At 40.7% G+C, this 16,354-nt stretch overlaps 1 protein-coding gene across 5 annotated transcripts in view; it reads left to right on the top strand.

Annotated features, from left to right (window-relative positions):
- The first annotated feature begins 287 nt into the window (after nt 1-287).
- ssbp2b (single stranded DNA binding protein 2b) overlaps nt 288-16,354 on the top strand; it is a 324,475-nt gene continuing 308,408 nt past the window's right edge. For all 5 annotated transcript variants that reach the window (XM_072281282.1, XM_072281281.1, XM_072281279.1 and 2 more), the window contains exon 1: nt 288-399. In XM_072281282.1, coding sequence (XP_072137383.1) covers nt 344-399 — 56 coding nt within the window. In that variant the 5' untranslated portion in view covers nt 288-343. The remainder of the gene's footprint in view (nt 400-16,354) is intronic.

Raw genomic sequence — 16,354 nt, 5'->3', positions numbered from 1 at the left:
TTATTTCAGATTTCCAGCATCTGCATGGTTCCAGCGGATCCTGGTTACGGATCCAGTCCAGGTTTTCCGTGGCGCCCAGACGGGAGTTGGAGCCTTTCAACGGAACAGCCGGGCCTTCTTTTTTCAAAAATCCGAACCTGGACGGTTTCAAATCCCCCCCGACCAGAGGCAGCCACTCACCCGACCAATCGTGCCTGCCCATCACCCAGTTGCCATGACGAAGGGGCGGCCTCGGCTCCGGCGCCCGCCAATGGCGGCGGGCCGTGGCGGCGTCGCCATGGTGACGGGGTTGTCCCCGGGACCTGATGGCTTGACAGGTGCGTGACAATCCAGCTCTTCAAGCATGTACGCCAAAGGCAAGAGTAGCACTGTACCTTCTGACAGCCAAGCCAGGGAAAAGTAAGTTTGCCTCAGCTTTTACGGGGAAACCGAGCCCGGATTCAACTCCGGCGGCTCCGCGATGCTATAGCGAGGTGTCAAACTCCGCACGGTGTCACAACATGAAGTTCACCCAGTTGACTCAGGACAAGAAGTCGCTGCTCTTCTCTTGACACCGGGCTGCAGTTTGGGGAGAGGGGTCAGAGGGGTACTGCTCCCTTAAAAAGTGTTCTTTATTGACTGGATGGTTTAAAACAGACTTCAGCTGCACCGGTTTCCTGGGGCTCGTTGTGTGGTGGCACTCTGTGGGAAGTCAGGGAGAAGGGGCTGAGGTGCAGCGTGAACTTAGCCCAGAAAAATGATACCAAGGTGCTGGAAAGCACAAAGCAAAACACAGGCAAAAAAAAATGCTTGAGGGAATAGGCATAAGCAATAAGTGCTTCGTTCCGTGCCGTAATTGCATCCTGTACCCCAAAAGATATACTAGTTATAGTCCTGCAGTAGGTAGATTGGTGATACAAGCAATAGTGGCGATTGGAAGGAAAGTTTGGAAAATGCATGGTTTAAATGTTTTCCAGAGTATCACTGTCCCGAGTTGGTGCACAATTAGTAGTTAGTGCCTCTCTACTTGGTCGCCGTTTACAAACTGCTGCTCTGTGAAATGTAAAAGTCATGTTGCTGTTGCGACGAGTAATAAAACACTCAAAGCTGGACGCTCTATTTTTACATATTTTTGCTAATTTGGCATAGGAAGACTTGTACGTATTTCTGCCGAGGCAAAGCGCAGGATGCCCCCGAGTACAGCGAGTCGCAGTTTTTGCCTTGGGCTTGAATCGTAACTTTAAGAATTTCATAAATGCGCCTCTAGTAATTGGCAAACAATACCGGGATTTCTGAACGAGTGAGCGAGCAGCCGAGTGTAAGTTGCATGGAGTCTCTCCTGTGCCGTGTTACAGCACGCTGCTTTGGGGATAACCGTGCACGAAGATACCAAGTCAATGTAATCTGCCATCTGTAACTTTTCAAATGAAAATGCACAATACCATTTACTTTAAATTAGTCATCCCAATTGCATTCAGCTATCTATTGAAAATAAGAACAGATATACGTTACTGTTTTCCACTGCAACCGAATCTTAAGGTAGCAATACTTTAAATTAAGAACAGCTCAACTTTGCAAAAAGTAATAGTGTAATTTGTTGCGGGTATTTGAGGGGGGGGATGATTTTTTTTGGAAAGGAAGGAACATGAACTTTTTTTTGTCTTTTGTAGTTTATGTATACACTTTTCTACGCTTGTAGTTATTGCTGCCTCTAAGAACTGTAGAGAAACAACCCATTTTTGCATGAGGATGTAGACGTTGCTCTTAATTAGGGCTGTTTGTGTTGACTGCTTCTTATTTGCCTATTTTTGAAGCACAATATCGAATAAAACAATCTCCTAAATAAAAAGGCGCCAACGGCAGTAAATGTTAAGGTATAGTGACTGCATTTAAGTTTTTGAAGAGTACCCTTTTAAATGAAAATGTACATAATTATTCAATGAACAGTTTTTCTCTTTATAGCTCCATTATTTGTTGAAAGTTGATTGTGAAACAGAAAATGTGTTTTTGAAAATCTGCTTGTTTATTAGTATATATGCTGTTTGAAATGAACATCTATTAAAGCCTTAAAGAAAACATAACTATGTTTAATTTTCTTTAGGCCTGTGTTTGAAAACTGATATGATGTGGTTTCTCACAATAACCATATCTCAATCACAAACTTAACACGTGAAGGGAAAATCAGACATACTTTAAGTACTTTGATAGCTCTGGATTATATTTACCTAAGACGAGCACTCCTTTAACATAGCTGAAATATTAATTAAGATTCACTTTTGAAAGCAGAAATGAAAAAGAAACTTACTAGATCGTGAAAGAAGTGAAATCCTTACCTTAGATTAATTTGTACCCAAGAATAAATTAGCATTTGTAAACAAGGGAGTCCTGGATATTTGATTGCAAGGCTGGCTGTTGGTTGTAGAGATGATACTGCAGTTCTGACAACAGAATGTTGTATTTTAGAGCTCTGTTGTCATGAATGCATAACCTGCTGCCTAAAAATGAGGACATCACCAGTTGACTTCTCTGTTACTCTGTCATGGAGGCTGAATTAACAGTACCTGCAGCAGCCAGTATCTTTCATGTGTTTCTGTGCATTAGCTCTACAAAGTGTTTCATTGGGCTTATGTCTCTGGACTTTGGTGCTAAATTTATAATTTTATGGAAGAAAAGTCTCTTCTGTTACATTGTGAAGGAGACACATCTTTCTTTTCAAAGTTAGTAAGAACTGTAGTAACAAGCTAGGAAATGGAAGATACTTCTACTTTGGAAAGACAATCTTATAAGTTAAATCGTTTGCAGTAACAGGTTCTGCAGATGCTGGAAACCCAGAGAGACAAGACTCCCTACCTCAGCAGGTAGCATCTATGGAAAGGAATAAAGGAATAAAGTCCCTTAGTAGTTTGTATCTGTAACACGTTTAAAAACACTGTTCCCAAGTTATTGAGTTAATCCTCAATGCATTAAAAGATACTAGGACAAGAAAGATTCTTGATCATAAGTTTTATCATGTGGACTGATTGGAAGAACTCTAGAACAGATTTCTGTGGGATTCTCACTGAATTGTAAAATTCCAGTTCAGTGGCTTTGGAGTAGGATGTTGTCTTCATCAGATCTGCCAATTAAATGTCATTTGACTGAAATACTTATTACCCAGTGATACCTGCAGAGTGTGTCATTGGGCTGGTCTGATTTCAGAATGTTTATTTACATCTCCATTAGCATTATAAACAGTATATTGACTGGTTGCATCAAAGCCTGGTATGGAAACAATGTCCTTGCGTGGAAAATCCTGCTAAAAGTCGTGGATATGGCCCAGTCCATCACAGGTAAAGCTCTCCCCACCACAGAGCCCTGTTGCAGGAAAGCAGTGTCCATCATTGGGGAACCCAACCACCCAGGCCATGCTCTCTTCTCGCTGCTGCCATCATGAAGAAGGTATGGGAGCCTCAGGACCCACACCACCAGGTTCAGGAACAGTTATTACCCCCCCAACCATGAGGCTCTTGAACAAAAAGGGATAACTTCACTCAACTTCACTTGCCCTATCACTGAACTGTTCCCACAACCCAAGGACTCACTTTCAAGGGCTTCTCATCTCATGTTCTCAGTATTAATTGTTCATTTGTTTATTTTTTTCTTCCTGTTCATTGTCTTTTGCAGCCTGCTTGTACGCCCTGTTGGTGCAGACTTTCATTGATTCTGTTATAGTTATTAGATTTATTGAGCATTCCTGCAAGAAAATGAATCTCAGGGTTGTATATGGTGACATGTATGTATGTTCTTTGATATTCAAATTTCAAAGTAAATTTATTAAGTTCCTAACACTTGTAAATGTTAATCGCAAATAAAGTTGATCCTTAATCAATGAAATGTGATATTACTCTTGATTTGAATCATAGTTCCAAAAGAAATACTTGCTTGCTTAAGCCCATCACCCTTACTGAGGCATAGGCTGCTGATAGCAGCTGGCTAGGGTCCTCAAGGTCTTTGGAGCTTCTGTTGGTGTTTCTGTCGCTCTGGGTTTTTATGTAATGGGGTCTCTAGTCCCATGCCAAACCCTCCTCCTCCTCACAGCTGGGCCAGGGACCCTCCATGGAGGTGTTTCCAAAAGAAATGCTGGTAGTAAAACAGAAAACGCTGGCTCGGGCAAGATGTGCAGAGAGAGGATTGGTGTTAACATTTCACGTTGAACTGATCTATGATGAAAGGTTAATCATACTTCCCTCTCCACAGGTCCTGCCTGATCCATGGAGTATTTCCTGGGTTTTCTGTTTCTGTTTACAAATTTAAGCATGTAGTTTTGTTTTTGCTGCTAGTAATTACAGTTTAACAACCTGTAATGCTACATATATCTCTATTAAAGGAGATGAACGGTAACTGTATTTGCAATGGTTCAACCCGTTGGCCCAAGTGATACTACAACAGAACTCTTTATAATGACAGAGAAATAACTGGCCATCAATAAATGGACAACATTTAATGTTGACAGTCTGGCATTCTTCTGTCCACTATTTCAACACAGTCATTGGATGTATTCCTTTTAAGTCTATCAATAAAATTGCACCTAGTGGAATTTTGTGAGTGAGTGAAGCATTTGTTCACCCACCACCAGCAGAGAGTTTGGGAGTAAAAAGTATACACTATGAATTCTTTCAACCAGCATTAGATGCAGCCTTGGAGATTATTGTGAAATACAGAAAAAAAGACATGGCTTTCTTGTTTAGAGCCATAGAGCACTGCAGCACAGAACAGGCACCATGTCGAACTACTGCCCTTCCTAATCCCATCGACCTGCACCTGGACCATAGTCCTCCATACCCCTACCACCCATGTACTTTTCTAAACTTCTCTTGATTAAATCTGCATTCTCCACTTCTACTACAGCTCCTTCCACAGTCACACCACCCTCAGATTGAAGACTGTGCACCTCAAGGATGCATGCTTAATCCATTGCCCTGTTCTCTCTGCACCCGTGACTGTGTGGCTAGGCACAACTCAAACACCAGATATAAATTTGCCAATGACTCAACTATTATTGGCAGAATTTCAGATGGTGATGAGGAGGTGTACAGGAGTGAGGTACAGGAGCTGGTTGAGTGGTGTTGAAATAACTACCTTACACTCAACATGAGTAAGACCAAGGAATTGACTGTGAACTTCAGGAATGGGAAAGCAAGGCAACACAGACCGCTTCTCATCGAGGGATCAACAGTGGAAAGGGTGATCGGTGTCAAAATCTCTTGAAGATCTATCCTGGGCTCAACATATTGATACAATACAATTACCAAGAAGGCATGACAACACCTATCTTTCATTAGGAGTTTGAGGAGACTTAGTATGTCACCAAAAACTCGTGCAAAGATCTGCAGATGTACCTTGGAGAGCATTTTAACTGATTGCATCACCATCTGGTATAGAGGGGCAACTGCATAGGACTGGAAAAGGCTTCAGAAAGTTGTAAACTCAGTGAGCTCTATCATGGGCACTAGCGTCGAAGACATTTTCAAAAGGTGATGCCTCAAAAAGACGGCATCCATTATTAAGGACCCCCATCACCCAGGACATACCGTCTTGTCATTGCTACCATCAAGGAGGAGATACAAGAGCTTGAAGACACACTCTCAACGTTGCAGAAATAGCTTCTTCCCCACCATAATAAGATTTCTTGAATGGACAATGAATCCGTGAACACTCAATCACTTTTTTTTTCTTTGCTCTGTTTTTGCACGATTTACTTAATTCAATCTATTTGCTTTTATATATCATCTATATTTTAATGTACTAGTGCTACAAAACAACATATTTCATGACGCATGCCAGTGATAAGAGGTCTGATTCTGATTCCCACTCAGGCTCCCCTTAATTGTTTCACCTTTCAACTTTAACCTCTGACCTCTAGTTCTAGTTCCACCTTTTCAAATTGCATAAAATTGTTAGTATCTTTTAGCCATTGACATGAACAGTTTTCTATTTAAATGTGTGCCATGATTTGGTATGGGCAAATATGCTTGGAAAATGAACAGGAAGTGACGTGGATGCTTCTGGAAGTTCCAAATAATCTTTAATGTAAATGGCTTGCATATTGTGTTGCTGAAATCCTGCAGTGCTCAATTTAAAATATTACAAGAATGGAGGCAACTTGCATATTTGGTTGTTGTAGTAAAGGAACCTTCGTAAGACTTTGGAACCAAGTTCCACTCTACATTGTTTCGTTAAATATGAAAGTATGTGCAATGATCTTGGTTCTAGGGCAGACTGCCTTTATGATCCTAGTGGGTGCAGTCATGGTACTGCTTCATTATGTCGTAGATTCATAGAGCATGCAGCGCAGAAACAGGTTTTGCTTAAATATTTCACCTTTCACACCTAACCTACAACCTCTAGTTCGAGTCTCACCCAAAAGTGAGGGGAAAAAGCCTGCTTGCATTAACCCTATCTATTCCCTTCATAATTTTGTACACCTCTGTCAAATCTCCTCTCAATCTTCTACGTTCTAGGGATTAAGGTCCTAACCTATTAAACCTTTTCCTACAACTCAGGTCCTCACGTCCCAGTAACATTCCTGTATTGTTTTTTCTGTACTCTGTCAATCTTATTGATTTCCTTCTAGGATATTTGAAGAATTAAAAAGTGTAGTTGAAAGGTGAGTTATTTCAACATGGAAATAGACTTTTCGGCAAGTTCCCTATTTAAGCTAGTCCCATTTTCCTGTGTTTGGATCATATCCTACCAAAATCTATCTGTCTATCTATTCATTGTATTTCAGCCATACCGCCCATCAATCCCCCAATTTAATTGTAGGCTAATCATGGGACAAGGTACACTGACCAACTAACCTAACAACTGGTCCGTCTTTGGACTGTGGGAGGGAACTGGAGCTCCCAGAGGAAACCCACGCATTCACAGGGGTCAATTTATGTAAAGTAATTTTATGAACATTTCCTGTCCATAAAATCAATGTAAATAAGGAAATATATTTCTTTTCCTTAAAAGAACTGAAATTACAAATAATGCAGTGTGTAAGTATGAAGCATAGCAAGCTCCATTGATATTATAGAGTTGAATGTTGCCACAAAATGACCACTGATTTTCTTCTGTCTGGTTTCTTTTCAACAAATATATGGAGAATGTTGTTTGGGTTCTTCTGCTGGTCAGCCAAGGAACTGTGGAGAACTGTTGTACTGCTGATATGTTAACTTGCTCTGTATTAATGTTCTACATGGGATGACACTTGGGAGGAATACTAGAAATATTTTACTATTTGCAAAAATTCTATCCTGTTCTTGGCCCCGGAATACATTTCCATATCTAAAGTGAGTTTCTTTCCCTCTCTTGTTTCCTTTCTGTGTGTTTTTGGAAAACCAGTATGACATGTTGTGGATAGTGTTCTGGGTGTAATGAAGATCAGTGGAGGACAAGTAACTGTATAGGAGTTCAGTAAACTTGTTGGTTGTGTTAGGACTAAGGCTTTGGACTTTAATCAGTTAGTAATTCTCTCTACTTCCATAATGTCACTTACCTTCAATTGCAGCTCACTTGCCATTGCCACCTCATCCAAGCCTGTGTTTACACTAATATTCAATTAACCCAATGCATCCTATGTGATTCATCCTTCATAAACTTTGCCTTATTGAGTTCTTTCCCATCAATATTGTTATTTCGTAATAAGCCTTACTCTGTCTCTGCTGAGACTTAGACTGGTGATCAATGCTTCATAACCATTAGAGTTCACCCTCATGTTTGAATCATTTCATAGTCTCATTTTATTGTGAGGGATATTCTCAGGTTTTACATGTTAATCCTAGTTAAGCTCCTTCTCTTCCTCCTCCTCCTATCTGCTAACTACCCCTTCACTCCTCCCTTTGACACATTGGCAACAAAACTTTCTGTTGTTGGGACTGTAGGCTCAGAAATACCTCCCTCAACTAATTTTAAATATCAGCTGCCTCTCGTCCGTTATGGTATTCCTTAAAATCCATCCCTTTGATCAGACTTTCCAGTGGTCCATTACAATAACTCAATTGATTCAATTTTTTTGTCTTAGCTGTTTGTGAAGTACCTCCCTGACAGTTCAGGGCATGAAACAACGATAGGCTAAGCCAGAAGTCTGATCTCTTTTTGAACTTGCTTTCAACTTCTGTGGGTGTGTATTAAAAGTTTCAAAGTGCTATGCAAATTGTAATTTACTTGTGTAAACCAAAATATTATCATATACTTTTCTGTAAGTTTTAAGTAATGTAACATATCCAGCAAATGTGAGAAGTGTTGAAGATTCCACCAGTGTACAATGGTAGGTAAACATAACTAACTTTAGATTTTGGATAATTCTTCATTCTTTATAATTGTTAAAAGTTGTTGCCTTTGTTGCATGTTGCACCAATGCACCACAGCAAATTCCTAGTACATGTCAATGTATATGGCAAATAAATTTGATTTTTGATTCTAAATAAATTTCTTTAGTCTATTTCTTTTGGACAGTCAGAAAAAAGTTTTGAAAATATTTTGCTAAACTGAAAACAATAAACTACTACTGTACTATTGTTTTAAAATATCTTTATGTGTTTCTGTAATTCCCTTTTAAATCAATTGATTTGTGATACTTCGAGGTTTGACTCTTATAGAGTAGTTTTGCATGAGTGTTGTTACTGACTTCTCAACACAGTGACAGTAAAAAAACAACCTGGAGATTAATCTGGTTCATTTGGACTCTATTAAGGATATTATTTGCAAACTAACACAAGCATTGTGACATGAGTATTTGTATCTTAATGTTTCATGTAACAGTTAAGAAAAAATTGCATTGACATAGCAGATTAGTTACATGTCTACATTCTGGCTTTGGGGCAGTAGGGAGGTCAAGCTGGAGTAAACTTGGTTTTCAACTTCATGTAGCTGCCTAAATGCATTTCAGTTACTGTATTTCTGCTGGTAAATCCAGTTTTTGCTTATGTGTAGAACCCAGAAATGTTATGGTAAATTCACTGTTCTGCTATGTCTTTGGAATCCTAACTTGCGTTTAAATTTATTATGTACTTCAGAATAGTTATAATTTTATTGTAGAAATAAAAAAAAGTACAGAAGTTTAAACAAAAGTTGCTGAAGAATGCCTTGAATTTACAGGATAGACTCAAAAGACAATGTTTTTAACTTCTGTTGGAAAACCTTATACTATTTAAAGAAAAAACAGATAAAGAATTGTAATGTGAGGTAAAGGTCCTAAAATATTTGACATTATTTGTTTTGGATTCTGGGTATAATAATTTTCTTATAATCATAATTCATTCCTCATCTTTATATGCTCATGAGCTTTAATCCTTTGTAGAAGAATGAGTTCCTTTGCCCTTGAAGATACTCTACTCGTGGCAATATTGCAGGGCAAATGATGTTTTTACCTTGCCACTTTGAAAATAGCAATTGTGGAAATTGTCTTGGTTACTACACTATACAATGCTTCACAAAAGAAGGGTGTATTAATACTCTTTCATTGTTTTGATCTTGGAATTATTTGTTGTCTGAGTTGCCCATACATTGTCAGTTTGGAAAATTGCCTGGGAGCTTCTTGTTGGATGATTGTGTCTGGACACATATGAAACCCATTTTTCCAACCTTCTCATTGACATAGTATTGGACTTCCCTGAGAATATAAAGTTGTGCCAAAAATGCCATGTTTTCTTTGAAGCTTCTTCTAGGAATAATGCAGTTCTGAATCTTTCTAATTCTGTGTCTTATTTGGAAGAATCTTTTTGGAATTTAGAAAACCTGTTGATTGCATCATACGGTGACAGTAGTCACCAGGAATCTGAGAGGGAATCTTTTATGGTGGATTGAATCCTCTGGTTCATCACCACTGAAAAATACGCATGCTGAAACATACGTAGCCATTTAGCATAAATCATACCTCTTCAAAAAAAGCATTACACAGTTCTGCCCCATGTCCCTCAACAATATAAAGATGCTCTGGAATAAACAGCGAAAATATTGGGAAATACACATTAGATGAAGTAGCATTTGTGAAGAGAGTAAATGATAACTTTTCATCATTGTAATGGAAAGTTAAAACAACCAATTTGTACGCTACAGAAAAGCTGGAGTGTGGAGAGAATGAAGGGACCAATATTCAGGAATAGACATGAATTGGGACAAGTGGTAGTTCTTCTGAGAGAGGACAATGAATCAGATTTTTAAAAAAATTTATTGAGTCAAAGCGCGGAACAGGCCCCTCTGGCCCTTCGAGCTGTGCTGCCTAGCAACCCCCGATTTAACCCTAGCCTAGCAAATTTGTGGGCCTAAAGATAGATGTCTCCTAGTCCTGATGGAAGGCATCCGAGGGTACTGAAAGAAATGGCAGAGGTGATAGTTGAGGCTTATTGATAATCATTTACCAAAATTCTCTGGACTCTGGGTAGGTCCTGACAGATTGGAAGAAGGCATATGTCCTGCAACTGTTCAAAAAAAGATGTAGGCAAAAGGCAGCAGCTGTATGCTAGTTATTTTAACATCCGTAGGTGGGAAAATGCTTGAAGCTATCACTAAAGAAGAAACAGTGAGGTATCTGGAAAGAAATGGATCCATCATGCAGACACAACATGGAAACAGCAAAGGCAGGTCCTGTTTGACAAACCTACTGGAGTTCTTTGAGGATATAACAAGTGCAGTGGATAGAGGCGAACAGATGGACATTATTTACTTGTATTATTTACCAGCAAATATATTTAAGTGAAGGTTGGATAGATTTTTGCACAGTTGGGGAATTAAGGGTTATGAGGAAAAGGCAGGTAGGTGGAGATGACTCCATGGTCAGATCAGGCATGATCTTATTGAATGGCGGAGCAGGCTCGATAGGCCAGATGGTCTACTCCTCCTATTTCTTATGTTACGGGACAGTTTACAACTGGTACAACTGGTACGTCTTTGGACTATGAGAGGAAACCAGAGCACATGAAGGAAACCCGCACAGTTGTGGGGTGAGCGTACAAACCCCTTACAGGCAGTGACGGGAATTGAACTCCGGTCACTGGTACTGTAAGGCGTTGTGCTAACCACTACGCTCCATGGCACCCTACATGGAGATGAGATGAATGAGTACAGAGGAAAGGGAGAAGAAAGCAATGCTGGGATTGTGAATATTATACAACAGTTGCTAAGGATCTGAAAATATTCAGAAGGCCCTTTCTGATACAAATTGGAATACTGGTTATCTGCAATTGTTGGTATCAGTTTCGAATTCTGAACAGTATAATGGTCTAGATGGAAGATGAAATCTGTTCTTCAGGTTTGTGATTGAACAGTGAGAGATGCCAAAGAGAAGAAAGTCAGTGTGCGGTGTGGATAGAGAAAGCTAAGCTTAAGAGTTGCCCTTGCAACTGAACCACTGTGTTTTGCAAAATGGTCATTAGATATACATTCTAGTTTCTCTGATGTGAGAGTGGCTCTTCATGATTGCTGACCACAGCAAATTTCAAGAAATACACATGAATTCTGTTTTGTATGGAAGAAGATTTTGGATGTCTAGACGTTAAGGAGAAATGAAAGGGCAACTGATGCATCTTCTGCCCTGCACTGGTCTGGGATGCTACCATGAAATGGGGAGTAAATGCGGTTGGCAATGAAAGAGTGAACACGGGAACTGTGATGAGAGAAGTCCTTTGGGAATGTTAAACAGGCGCAGTAGAAAAGGTTTGAGGATGGATGAGTGGAAATGAGGAACAGCCAACCATGTTCTCGGGGGGGGGGAACGGGAGGGGTTTGGAGCAGAATACAATAAGGAGCATGAAAGCAAAAGTTCTAATTCTGATATCGTCAGTCTGAAGCATTAACACTTTTGTGCTTTTTCTACAATTGCTGCCTGACCTGCAGAACATTTCCAAAATTTTGTTTTTATTTTGGATTTCCAGCATCTGTAGCTCTTTTTCTATTTGATGTTTTGAAGTGCCTTTGTTTTGATGATAGTAGTTTAATAAAACTGCTGGGCTGGTTACAAATGAGATTGAACAGTTTTTAAGACTGATTCTTTTTAGTCTAATAATTGAATACAAACCTTCAGTACCAGATTAAAATTTCTAAATTACTTCTCTTTTAAAAAAAGGAATTTTAATAAACGTATTTAGAAAATAGAATGACATTTATGTTTTAAAATATTGGTATAACAGCCTTCCTTTTCATGAGGAAATAAGAATCAGAAGCAGTTTGATTCTTTCACGGCCGCCTCTGCAGTCTGATCACGAGTGATTTCTGTTTACCTCCGTGCCGCTTTCCTGCATCAACCCTACATCCCTTGATGTAATATTTAATATCTATCAAGCTTTTTGTGTTGGTGGTGGAGTTTGCAGAGCTCTCCTGCATATCAAGTTTCCAAGTTTTACTACCCTGTGTGTGAGAAGGGAGAGATCTCAGTACTGATTAGTGACCCCTAAGAGAATTCTCAGACTCCACAGCCAAGGAAGCATCAAATCAGCCCTTCCCCATCCCCCTCCCCCTTCAGAATATTATGTGTTTCACAATGAGATTACCTTTCATTTTAACTTGAGAATATAGGCCTAATGTGCTTAATTTCTCGTAATGTGACTAATCTGCCAGCCCAGTAATCAATTCACAAAGGAGATGCTGGAAATCCGAGCAACACGCACAAAATGCTGGTGGAACTCAGCAAGCCAGGCTGCATCTATGGGAAAAGAAGAATCTTGGCCTGAAACATTGACTATACGGTTTTCCCATAGATGCTGCCTGGCCTGTTGAGTTCCTCCAGCATTTTGTGCTTGTAGCTCTGTAATCAATCTCGTGTACTTTTTTCTCTCCTCTTTCTATGATAAATCTATTCTTCCTTAGATTGAGAGTCCAGACCTGTGTGAGATTTTCTGCATGTGATGTCACTATGTTTTCCTTCATTGGAGCAAGCTGTTTTTAACGCTTGTAATCCCCTTGCAATGAAGGCTAGTGTACCATATGCCTTTCTAATTGCTTGCTGGACCTGTACAGTATGATGATTTGAGAACAAGGACATTGTAGCCCTTCTGAGTAAATTGGTTTATGATTTAATAAGGTACAGTACTGTGCAAAAGTCTTAGACACATACACATAGCTAGGGTGCCTAAGACACTTGCACAGTTCTGTACTTGTCAATGTGGAGTGGAGAGCAAGTTTGTAAATCTGAGATGAGCGAAGGATGTTGGGAAAAGGGTGGATTGTCATGGAAGGAGAAGGAGACCCTACACAAGGTAATTTGATTTCAAACACTTGGTTTATTGATCATCATGGAAGGTCTCTCTGGTGCTTCCTATTCTCTCCTCCTCCCTTCCCCTTTTTCCAACCATGATTCCCCTCTCCCTGCCCCCTTCCCACTCTTAGTCCACAATAGAGACTTTTGCACAGTACAGTATATTGAAAACTTTGTCTTGCATGCTAGTCATGCGGATCAATTCATTACGTCAGTGCATTGAGGTAGTTCAAGGTACAGGTTTCCCCCGCCATCTGAAGGTAGAGCATTCCTATGAAATGGTTCGTAAGCTGGAATGTCGTAAAGTGAAGAAGCAATTACCATTTATTTATATGGGAAAAATTTGTGAGCATTCACAGACCCAAAAAAATAACAACCTACCAAATCATGCCAGATAACACAAAACCTAAAATACAGTAACATATAGTAAAAGCAGGAATGATATGATAAATACACAGCCTATATAAAGTAGAAATACTGTTGTACAATCATTGCCGCACTGTCCACCGTAGCGAAAATCTCACACAACCGCTCTCGGCAGAAACACTCTCTCCAGTAACCTTTAAGCTATGAAGCTGCCAAATCATACCAAATAACACAGAAAAATACACAGCCTATATAAAGTAGAAATAATGTATGTACAGTGTAGTATCACTTAGCGGAATTGGGAAGACAGCGGCGAGCACACTGATGATGGTGTGTTGGGCTGAGTCGTCAGAGGTTGGGGTGGTGCAGTGGTCCCCAACCTCCAGGCCGAGGACCGATACTGATCCGCGAAGCGTGCAGCGGTAGCCGGGATGCACCCAGCATATCTTTAAGAAAAAAGCCGAAATAAACAAGCTAATTAATTAGGTGCTGCCCGGCACGTAAATGTTGGTCCAGATCAGAGGCAGATGTGCTGGGTGCGTTCCGGCTACCACTGCACCACTGCATGCTTTGCGGATCGGTATCAGTCCGCGGCCCGGAGGTTGGGGTGGTGGGACACGGGGATGTCATCTCATCGTCTGTTTCCATCAGGGCAGGCAGGTCATCTTCTTCTATGTTTGCCTGCTTCAATGTCGAAGGTCGAGGTTCGTCGTCTGCTGTGGCTGATGTGGAAGGCTTGAAAAATGACAGTATGCTTGACTGCTTAACTTTGCACAGTTTTCTATCATAGAGTTCTTTGTAAGCACTCAAACCATCCTGCAAATATGCCCTAAACCTAAGTTCCCTTTCAAAATTAAAGTCGTACTTTTCTGCAATCATTGCAGCAAAAATCTCACGCAGTTGCTTCACGTTCAGTTCCTGGACAACTTCACTTTTGGTCCGTTCGCTACTGCATTCGGTTTCGATTGTTATCCTTTCCTCTTCCAATTGCATCAGCTCTTCATCTATCAGTTCTTGGTCATGGGATGCCAAAACCTCTTCAACAAAACCTCTTTGTCCTTACTTCGTTCACCATGATCGAAACACTTAATTATGTCTAGTTTTACATTAAGTGTAACACCTTTAGGAGCTCTTTTAGGATTTTCTGATACCTTAGAACTCATCTTGCTAACGGATGCTCAAAATAAATCGACATAAAGCACAGATGCTCACAGGCACGTGTTTAAGCAATGCCGGCTAGAATGCAGTTCCGGGGGAGGAGCTTGGCTGCTCGGGGCGGACACTGCCTTTTTTCGTAACAGTGAAAACACCTTCTGTTAGCGAAAACAGGTAACTAATGTAGGTCTTTCGTAACAGCGAGGTTTCGTAAAGCGAACGTTCGAAAAGCGGGGGACACCTGTAAAGCAGAAAGTAACAGTAACGGAGGACTGGAAAACTTTTTAAGAAGAGAGAGAAGCAGAAGTAAGGAAGTTACTGGCCAGTTAGCTTGACGTCAATGGTGGAGAAGATGTTGGAGTCTGTTATGAAGAATGAGGTTTCAGGGTACTTGGAGGCACATGATAAAGCAGGTCAAAGTCAGCATTACTTCCTTAAGGAGAAATCTAGTCTGACATATCTGTTGAAATTCTTTGAGGAAATAACAGGCAGGATAGACATACGAGAGTCAATGATGTTGTTTACTTGTATTTTCAGAAGGCCATTGACAAAGTGCTGCACACGAGGCTGCTTTAATGAGATCATGGTATTACTGGGAGGATGCTAGCATGGATAAAGGACTGCTTGAAGTAGTGAGAGAGAGTGTGACATCTTGCAGGGCGGGAACCATTTGAAAACAGAAAGTCTCGTGGGAGTGAGTCATTGTTGGAAACAGTGAGAGAGAGTGCGACATCTTGCAGGGTGGGAGCCATTTTAAAACAAAGTCTTGTCAGGAGTGAGTCATTGTTGGAAGAGGTGAGTAAGAGAGTGACATCTTGCTGTGTTGGAGCCATTTAAAAACAGCAAGTCTCGTCAGGACTTTGTCATTGCAACATCTTGCAAGGCGGGAGCTATTTGAAAACATCAAGCTTGTCGGGAGTGAGTCTTATTTGAGCCAATAAAAATGGTGCAGCCTTTGTTGGAGTGGGCCAGTGTCAGTGGCCAGGCTTTGGCTCAACAGGCGTTGACAAGAACAGGCAAAAGCTAAAGGTGCTGACTTTTCTGGAGTTATATAGTTAATTGTGAACTTAAGCTTAAGAAGTTAGAGCTAAAGGCAGGCATATGCAGATGATACGCAGTGAAATGCTCCTGCTGTAAGATGTGAGATTGCAGGGTACCTAATGGTCTCCCTGGTGACTACATTTGAAGAAGTGCACCCTACCTCAGCTCCTAACTGACAAGGTCAAGGAACTGGAGTTGGACCTGAGTGTACTCAGGACAATCCAGGAGGCTGAAAACCTTACAGATGAAACTTTACTGAGGTGGTCACACTCAGGAGTCCAGGCTTCATATAGTAGCTGGGTGACAACCGAGAGAAGTAAAGGGAGTGCAGAATTCTCCTGTGGCCATTCCCCTCAACAACAAGTATACCTTTTTGGATACTTGTTGGGGTGGGTGATCTAGCAGAAGCAGCCAGGCCAGTGGCACTGTGGCCAACTCTGAGACTCAACAGGGAAGTGTAAAATCAGGTAGAGAGACTAGAGACTCGTTAGGGATACAGAGAAGAGATTCTGTGGCCGTGGAAAAGACGCTTGGATGGTGTTTTGCCTCCCAGGTGCTAGGATCAAGGATGTCTCAGAGTGGCTGCAGAATATTTCA

The sequence above is a fragment of the Mobula birostris genome, chromosome 17, assembly GCF_030028105.1.
Source record: "Mobula birostris isolate sMobBir1 chromosome 17, sMobBir1.hap1, whole genome shotgun sequence".
Taxonomy (NCBI): domain Eukaryota; kingdom Metazoa; phylum Chordata; class Chondrichthyes; order Myliobatiformes; family Myliobatidae; genus Mobula; species Mobula birostris.
This window is presented reverse-complemented; position numbering and strand designations above follow the sequence as displayed.